General features: G+C 30.4%; 2 protein-coding genes across 2 annotated transcripts; one reads left to right on the top strand and one right to left on the bottom strand.

The window, feature by feature from the left end:
* The first annotated feature begins 823 nt into the window (after nucleotides 1-823).
* On the top strand, nucleotides 824-2,073 carry LOC138339406 (uncharacterized). Its single transcript, XM_069291002.1, has 3 exons — nucleotides 824-835; nucleotides 1,030-1,565; nucleotides 1,643-2,073. Exons 1-3 carry the CDS (start codon nucleotides 824-826, stop codon nucleotides 1,818-1,820), a joined length of 726 nt encoding a protein of 241 aa, XP_069147103.1. The 3' UTR covers nucleotides 1,821-2,073.
* Nucleotides 2,074-3,204: 1,131 nt separating this feature from the next.
* On the bottom strand, nucleotides 3,205-6,974 carry LOC138339608 (uncharacterized). Its single transcript, XM_069291442.1, has 2 exons — nucleotides 4,157-6,974; nucleotides 3,205-4,035 (listed from the first exon to the last, which is right to left on the bottom strand). Exons 1-2 carry the CDS (start codon nucleotides 4,635-4,637, stop codon nucleotides 3,377-3,379), a joined length of 1,140 nt encoding a protein of 379 aa, XP_069147543.1. The 5' UTR covers nucleotides 4,638-6,974; the 3' UTR covers nucleotides 3,205-3,376.
* Nucleotides 6,975-9,680: the final 2,706 nt, after the last annotated feature.

Here is a 9,680-nt window from a genome sequence, read left to right as displayed (position 1 = left end):
CTCCCTTCACACAACATTTTGAATCTGGAGGAACTTTATGTGTTACACGTCAGGTTTTTGAGACAAAACATCCTTTTTTATATGCAAGCGGAGGAGATGATGAATCTGATTTGATCGATTCATTCACTAAGTGGCTTTATATGGGTACAAAAAAGAGGTAATTTATTTTGATGTTTTTGGGATAATTTTCCTAATTCATAATATATACAAGCTTAATTCAACTTGTGGAACGCTCTGTACCTCTTTTTTAGTTTCGTATTTGCCTCTTTTTTAGTTGTTCCTGTCTCGGTTTTGAGTATTTGTTTATTTTTGTTCTATTTTGATAGGGGAAAGAAACCTTATACAGATGCTCTTAATGTTATCAATCCAGCATTTGAATTGGGTGTCTGTACAGTAGATGAAAGACTCTGGTTTTTCAAATTGGCACATTCTGGACAACAATGGTGTGATGAGGTTTGTTATATAAATTTTAGTTGGACGTTAATATTTCTTTGATTCGTTCTGTTTCTTAATCTTGAGTTTGTCTTTGTCTCAACTAAAATTCTTTCTGTTTAGTTGTGTAGATAGATTGTATTTTTCATCTATTGAAGCTCTTTAGTTGTGTGACATTGTAATTCTATAGCTTGCAAGTCATTTTTCTTTCTGTTCTTGTTCCCTTTGTCTCTGTCTTTCAAGAGGGACAAAAGCTCAGGATATTGCAAAAAGAATGAAACTTGTAATCATGTTCTTGTCATTTTAGCTTCAATTCTTTTCTTTTGAGGTTCATTGTATCATTAAGAATCCACATATATGCATATACATGAGCTAGAATATTATATAAAATATGTCAGCTTCAGTAAGTTACTGTTGTCTCTAAGTTTTTTCTGGGTAGAAATTGAACATCTTCATAAGTTCTATCACTGTTGTGTTTCACCAATATGTGATGAATGAGCCACACTTGGGGCGAAAACAGAGTTTTACCTTAACTTTGAGTTGAAATTTCTGCACTGTTCTGTCACTATTCTGTTTCATAAGTTTTTTTTTTTGTAGCATATTGATGTCATTTTCTATTACCTAAGAAAGAAAGGAAAATATGATACCAACAGTAATGTTCGTTTTACGACGACTGATTGTGTTTTCAAGACAAAGATTACCAATTCTTTCTTTAAACTTTGTGATGCTCATGAGGATAAGAAAAATTTTAAAGTTTTAGATTCTGATGATATTGCCCGGTATATCAGTGGACGTCGTTTGTTGGCAAGTACCTCGTGGGATAAAGTGGATTATGTTCTTATTCCACTAAACATTAAAGAGAATCGTCACTGGATTTTTGTGGTGTTTGATATTGGGCAAAGGTCATTGGAGGTGTATGATTCATTTCCGGCTAGGGGTGGGGTGAATTTAGAGGTAAAAAATATTGTTGAGATGCTTTCGGTTGTTTTACCATATTATCTAAGTGTGGTTAAGTTCTATGATAAGCGTCCTGAATTGAAGTCAACACCAAAATACAGTGAGATAAATGAGTTCGAGAAAATTGAGTTTCATTTCATAACTAAAGATGTTCCCAGACAAAATGAGGATTCACTGTAAGTATTATCAAATATGTGTTTTTTTTAGTTATTAAATTGATTTTTTGATAATAATTTTATATTGAATTTTGTAGGGATTGTGGAGTTTTCGTTGCTGCATTTGCGGAGTTTGTAAGTAATGGCCAACATATTCAAAATCAACAAGTAAAGGCAGACATTGTCCGAAAGAGATTTGGAGCTATATTATGGGAATATGCAAGAAGGAAGCAAGCGAGTGACCTTCAAAGTGAAGACGAAAGACCAGTTAGATAAAGGAATATAGTTATATTAGTTAGTATGACTATGAAACTATATAATGTAAAACAATTTATAGTTATGGCTTTGAAAAATTGTATTGGTCTATTTTGTAAGTCTTGATATTATATACCTAACTGTGTTGTTTATATGTAAGTCTTCTATTTGAAGTTGTTCCTTCTTTGTGTCCTATTGATCCTTTCTGTTTGTACTTCCTCTAAGGAATTTTGTCTTTGCAGTTGGAATGCTACATATGTTAGTTTGTTTGGGAGCAACAAGCTGCTGCCCATGTCTATCCAGCTTGCTGGAAGTATGCATGATTGAGTTTAAAAAAGTCAATGCTCCTCATACTTGTGTTTGAATGACACTATGAATGCTTATGTAAAACTGGCAGGAAATGGTAGTAAAAAATTGTAATTAGGTTGATTTAAAGTTATAGTTTTATTTGAATATGTAATTTGAGTAGTAAAAAATTGTAATTTTCGAGGTGAACATGAAACCTCAATAAGTTGTGAAAACTATAAAAAAATCATGTATTTTTTTTTTGTTGCAAATATATGAACTTCTGTGTTACGAATCGATATTATTTATTTTTTTGAAATCCTATTTTTCTTTATAGAATTAGAACAAGACATTAATCTTAAAATTTCCACAAGTGAATTAAACCTGAATTAAACTTGAATTAAATCTATATTATGGTAACAATTGAATTAAACCTGAATTAAACTTGAATTAAATCTATATTACACAAATGGTAACAATTGAATTAAACCTGAATTAAACCTAAGCTAAAGTTGTATTACACAAATACTAACAAGTGACAAAGAGCTATATTACAAAAATACTAACAAACCAAAAACATACCAAGCATCACCCAAATTCCCCAACCTGACAATTATACTCAGCAAGACATTTCCAAGCCTCAAGCTCAACTGAGTTATTCCAGTAAACTATATCATTTCATCTATATATCATATAAAATGTAACTATACACATAGAAACATTCCAGTAAACTGAATAACATGAGATTGCACAACTAAGAAAGCATTCTATTAAACTGAATAACACGAGATTGCGGAACTAAACAAATTATTTTTTTATTCTTGATCATAAGGCCTGACATTTTTGCAAGTCTTCCTGTTGTGATCATGTTGTCCACAATTACTGCATGTAATTTTCGCCTTCTTGAATCCATCTTCTCTCAGTTGAGTATGTCTTTTATTTTTTGGCCTTCCCGGAGGTCTCTTTCCATGAGGTGGAAGTACAATATCTTGAAGAACATGTGTTGGTGTGTTCCATGTACTTTCATTTGGCAGGGGATCCATTTGAAATTGATATGTAAACAATAAATTTTTTCTTGTATAGTAAGCCGAACAATATTTCTCATAACCAGCTTGTTTTATTGTTAAAACGGCCAAAGCATGTGGACATGGTAACTCATCCAATTGAAATCTCCCACATGTGCATGTACGTTGGTGAAGACATACTGTGAATTGTGTAATACCATCAAGTACGGTATACACATATTTATTTGTCTCTACAACCTATGAAAAAAAATATATTCAAGAGAGATGTTAGATATGAATCCGAAGAAAAAATACTAGCAAACAGATTAGGCATACCTTTAATTTCTCTGATGCAGTTTTATTGCGCCGCAATATATTTTCATACTTTTTTCCAAGGTGAAAACCTGAAAATGTCGCCTTTGATCTGTTATTGTTATTCCATTTCTGTACAAGTTGTCTCATGAATTCCAAGAGTTGCAAGACTGTAAGAACTTTGGCATGTCTTGTTCGTGAATTGACTGATTCTGCTATATTTGATGTCATCATCCAAGTTCTGTTTACTTCAGCATGCACACGCGACCATTTGTTGTATCCAATGTTCAACAAGTAATCTTTGATCCTCTTATCTATCTTCTCAACCATTGTCATACATTGATTAAATTCTGTCATGGTGTATGTTTTTGCCATAGAGTAGAACAACTCAGTGACCCTTTGTTGACTTCTTCTGAAATTTTTCATTATGTTTTGCAGTAAGTGCCACATACATGCAAAATGAGGTACTTCATCATAAACTGTTGAAACTGCCTTAATAATGCTTGCATGCCTATCGGAAACGATACACATCTCTGGTCTTTGACCAAATGCATCTCTGAATTGCTCAAAAAACCACCCCCAAGATGAATCATTCTCTGAATCGACAATAGCATAAGCAAGTGGCAATATACTCCCTGCACCATGTACACTTTTTTTAATACAAGTTTAATACATTTTTACTGCAATCATAATTCAATTTTAATACATAGTTCAAAAATTCAATATAAAAAACAGTATCATATTCGAAAGTCTGACCTGCTGCATCTAAGGTATTAGCGGTTAACAGTGTCCCTTTGTATGCTCCTTTTAAGAAAGTTCCATCAACAACTACAATTGGTCTACAATATTCCCATCCTTTTATCGAGGTGAACAAAGCTACAAACGCATATAAAAAACGGTCATCCTCTGATTTGTGAAATCTTATATGAGAACCAGGGTAAGTCGCCTCTAGTATGTCAAAGTAGCTTGGAACCTTTGCATATGATTGAATTGGATCACCCCGGATTAATTCAAGAGCTGCTTCTTTAGCTCTCCAAGCTTGCATATATGTGAGTCGCACACCATATTCAGCTAACATGTCACGTTGTATGTCTTTTGGTGTGTAATTAGCATCTGGTTCAGCATATTTACCCACAATAATACTCCCAACAACACTCTTAGTTGCTAGCCTTTCCGATAATGAATTATGTAGCAACAACCAAGTGTGTTCGCTTTCAAATTCTCTAATCTTGAACATTTCAGATTTGTTCAAGCTTGAAGCTCGTAAACTCCAACTGCAGCTTTCTCCTAGGCACTGTATCGAATAGCTGTAGAAAAAATATTAATACACAATTAATAATTTAAAGTGACTTGAATTTAGGTCTTACCTTATTGCGCTTGATCTTGTTGTCTTGAATTGAAAATGATTAAGAATGGAATGTCTTTTTAGTGCACTAGTGAGGACATATTTATTCTTATACACCTGATCTTTTTCAAATAAAGAGTGATTGGGATTAATAATGATGCCTGGTGCTAATTCTTCTAGCTCATCAACTTCCTCACATGATCCGAATCCAATTAACCCTATTGCTTCATCAATACCATTAAATGTATTAGAGAATTATGAATTGTGTATAACCCTCATATCTCCTGAAGTGTCTGAACACAAAAGTGGAATGAGTGCAGCATTAGTCTCCAAGTTGACTGGTTCAGTTGTTGTGACACATAAAGGGTATCTTGTCATATCTCGATGTTCCTTTTTAGTTTCAAGATATACCTTTACCCCCATATCATTATGAATTTGAATTGGAGGAGACCTTTCATCAATTTTATATCTTATTTCAACTTTACTTGTTGATGTGTCTATTGACAATTGAGTAGCAATTACAGAAACGAGGGTGGCAAACGTTGACTCTGTGTGTATCAACACACCATCTGCCAAGTAGTTAATATATTTGTTGCTAGGATCCCATCGTCCATTGAAGTAAAGCATCACCGCTATATTAGTCATATTTTTTCTGCACATCATTAAAGAGTGTATTACTATTATTAAAAGACTAGAGAGAGACATATAGATTAATCTGCTAGAAGAGCATCACTTTGCTAACAACTAAATTAAATCTTAATAAAATCTAAATTTAAAAATTTATCACACAAATCCTAACAAGTGAATCAAACATGAAAATAAGTTGTATTACACAGATGCTAACAAGTGAATTAAAACTGAATTGAAGTTGAATTACACATATGCAAACAAGTGAATTAAACCTGAATTAAAGTTGTATTACACAGATGCTAACAAGTGAATTAAAACTGAATTGAAGTTGAATTACACATATGCTAACAAGTGAATTAAACTTGAATTAAAGTTGTATTACACAGATGTTAACAAGTGAATTAAATCAGAATTAAAGTTGTATTACACGGATGCTAACAAGTGAACCAAAACTGAATTGAAGTTGTATTGTACAAATGCTAACAAGTGAATTAAACATGATTTTGAATGTGTATTACACAAATGCTAACAAGTGAATTAAACATGAATTAAAATTGTATTACACAATGCTAACAAGTGAACTAAAACTGAATTGAAGTTGTATTACGCAGATGCTAACAAGTGAACTAAACCTGAATTAAAGTTGTATTACACGGATGCTAACAAGTGAACTAAAATTGAATTGAAGTTGTATTACACAAATGCTAACAAGTGAATTAAACATGAATTAAAGCTGTATTACAAATGCTAACAAGTGAATTAAACTTGAATTAAAATTTTATTAGACAGATGCTAACAAGTGAACTAAAACTGAATTGAAGTTGAATTACACATATGCTAACAAGTGAATTAAACCTGAATTAAAGTTGTATTACACAGATGCTAACAAGTGAACTAAAACTGAATTGAAGTTGTATTACACAGATGTTAACAAGTGAATTAAACCGAAATTAAAGTTGTGTTACACGGATGCTAACAAGTGAATTAAACATGAATTAAAGCTGTATTACACAGATGTTAACAAGTGAATTAAACTTGAATTAAAATTGTATTACACAGATGCTAACAAGTGAACTAAAACTGAATTGAAGTATTACACAAATGCTAAAAAGTGAATTAAACCTGAATTAAAGTTGTATTACACAGATGCTAACAAGTAAAATAAAACTTAATTGAAGTTGTATTACACAAATGCTAAAAAGTGAATTAAACATGAATATACAGATGCTAACAAGAGATCATAATTATTAGAGAAGAGAACTGAATACCAGACACTCACAGGAACTTGAATCAAACAAAATCTCAACATAAATCATCAAACAAAAAGGCACACAAGTAACGTAAACATAAATCAAACGAAATCTCAACATAAATCCACACAAAAAGAAGAAAGGCGTAACGATCTGGGCACTGTCAAGACCACAATTGCAAGCTCACATTAAAGGATCAGTTAAGTGCAAAGTAGACCAACAAAAATCGCAGAATGCAGTGCAAGTAACCTAAATTAACAGATCTTACTCAACACTAACCTTTAAATTGCAATGGCGAGAGAAAATTGAAGTCGCCGGAAAAAAATTGCAGTTGCGAGAGAGAGAAAAAATTGCAGTCGCGAGAGAGAAGAAAAAATTGCAGTCGCGAGAGAGAAGAAAAAATTGCAATTGCAGGCGTGGGAAAATTTTGAGGCGAGAGAAAAAATATGAAGTTGAATATTCAATTAAATTGACATTTATGGTTAAAAAAATAATACTGGCAAATATGGTAATTATTTTTTAAAAAGTAGACACACAAGTTATTTTCCCTAAAATAATTATTAGAAATAAAAAAATATATATTCACAAGAAAAAGAAAAAAAAATCACCGCAAATACATAACACTCACAGTTCAACTAATTAAATATGTAAAAGAATCATAGTTTGATATAAAATTCAACTGAGAGAAAAGAAGAAGAAGAAATAGAATTTCATGCATATGAGTTTTCTTAGTTCATACCTTCACGGTATTTAAGTATGATTAAAGGAATTGTTAGAATAGTTATATTTTGTAAGACGTAAATGTTTTTTCATTGCTCCATACTCATTAAGATATCTAATATTTCAATTGTGTTTGGTAGGAAAAAAATTAAACGTTAATGAATCATATATATCTCATCTTTTAGCCTTATCTATAAAATTTTCAAATAGATTGAACATATTATTTTATTTTTAGTATTGCTTTATGTATTTAGTAATCTTGAAAACTAGAAAAAATTCGTAACTTAAGTTAAAAAATTTCAATACAATTATATTTATACCTACTCACCAAATGAATATCAACATTATTTTATTTAGCAGAAAATCGGATAGAACTTATTTTTCTGTTTATTTTCTAACCTATATTAATTGTGAATATCTAATGAGATGTATTTTTAATGAAATTTCATGTTATCATGTTGTGAATATGCAATGAGATGTGTTTTTAAAGAAATTTCATGTTTTCATTTAATTATTTCTTAATTGTGTAGCAAAGACTAATTAAATTAATAGAAGACTTAGTGAAGAAATATATAATATATAGTAAAAGGTCTGCTAACAAGCTATTTTTCTACATATTTTTCATATTCACTCAAAACAAAATATAGATAATGTTTTATGTAATTTTTTCTTAAAAATTTAAAAACTATATGTTTTGAAAATGTCTTTTATGCATATTATAATTTTTTCTATCTAGGTTATACATTTGAAAGAAATATCGAAAATAAAATTTATTATATTTTTTGATGATTATAATATTCGAGCATTAAAAGGGATGAAAAATAAAGGAAAACGGGTCAAAAAACAATAAAATGAAGTTATCCCCTTCCATTACTAATTTCACAAAATCTATTCCTCATTAGACGGATTAACCCAAATTGACCGAATTTTTTTTAAAAAACCCTATTCGTTATTTTAACCCAATAAGCTGACCCATTCTCCCTAATCTCCTATTCCTATTTACCCATTCTCTCAAATTTCCCTCATTCTCTCCCTGAGAATCTACAACCAGTCTCATTCCTTTATATCATCGTAATTACTAATTGTCTCTTCTTGTTTTTTTTTTAATGTTTTCATGTAGCTTAGTGAGATTTATCATTTCAATTCTTTCAATGTAAATTGGTCGACCATATCTATGTACTCCGTGAAATCCATGAGGATAACACTGTTTAATCTCATTGAATTCCTCAACTTGAATTCCTGCAGCATCATAATGGACAAAGAATCAAAGAGTTGTCAAACATAAGGCTAGTTTTCAGTCAAGGAAGAGCCGTTGGAGAAACTAGGTTGTCTTTGCTTTAACTCATTAATTTGTTCTTCGATTTAGCATCTGAGGGAGAGAATAAAGGAATTTTGGGAGAGTGGGTAAATAGTAATTGGAGATTTGGGAGAAAGAATCGCGTAAGTGGGTTAAAATAAGGAATAGAGTTTTTTTTAAAAAAAAATATCTGGTCAATTTGACCTTTTCCCAACAATAAATCATGAATTTTGTGGCATTTGTCCATACATAATTAGAAATTAATCTTTTTTCATTTTACTAGAAAAATTTTAATCAGAGTTGTGTTTTGTTATATTTTTTTCACATATAAGATAGAATAACATTTTATTTGACATTCTAAAAAAGGGTAATTTGAATTTTATTTGACATTCTAAATATGAAGGTTAATAAGTTCCCTAGTTAGTTATATTTACCAAAAACATAAAATGATTCACTCTAACAATATTTATTATTAATATGTGTAATTTACGTAAATATCATAGTATTACATTATGTCTCTATTATTTTTTAAAATTATAAAAATTCTTTTTAATTTATGCATTTTGGATATATCACTGAAATTATGAATATATTATTGAATTTCCGGATATAATTCAATTAACAATACTAATATTGAATTAAGTAATAATTCAATGTCGTTATTAGAATATTGCATGGTTAGATAAGGAATGGAAGGGTATAGCGCGTGGGTTCGAAGAATTTGAGGGACAACTGTTAATGATGTAATTGAATTATATCAAAATGATATTATGTTTTGCATATAAGTTCATTATTGATCCAGATATGCTGGTTGATTACATGTATATTTTTCATTTTACACATAATTTGTAGTTTTTTACGATGTGATTAATTCATTCTTTTGCGATTTATTATATCGTGATTAAAAGCTTCTATTAAATAAAATTGTGGTTCTTCAGTAATAAAAAGTAGAAGTGATATATTCAAGAATCTTGTGAATTTTTTTATATTTCAAACTTTTAAATGGTAAATAAAGACAAAATTATTTTGCTATTAACC

This window comes from Solanum lycopersicum, chromosome 11, assembly GCF_036512215.1.
Source record: "Solanum lycopersicum chromosome 11, SLM_r2.1".
In the NCBI taxonomy this organism is placed as follows: domain Eukaryota; kingdom Viridiplantae; phylum Streptophyta; class Magnoliopsida; order Solanales; family Solanaceae; genus Solanum; species Solanum lycopersicum.
This window is presented reverse-complemented; position numbering and strand designations above follow the sequence as displayed.

What these genes read in the sequence shown, in the direction of transcription:
- LOC138339406 (XM_069291002.1), top strand. An exon ending in AGACAAAATGAGGATTCACT is followed by an intron (nt 1,566 to 1,642) that starts GTAAGTATTATC and finishes TGAATTTTGTAG; the next exon opens with GGATTGTGGAGTTTTCGTTG.
- LOC138339608 (XM_069291442.1), bottom strand. Translation starts at nt 4,637, where the DNA reads ATGTTCAAGATTAGAGAATTTGAAAGCGAACACACTTGGTTGTTGCTA. An exon ending in TAATACCTTAGATGCAGCAG is followed by an intron (nt 4,036 to 4,156) that starts GTCAGACTTTCG and finishes TACATGGTGCAG; the next exon opens with GGAGTATATTGCCACTTGCT.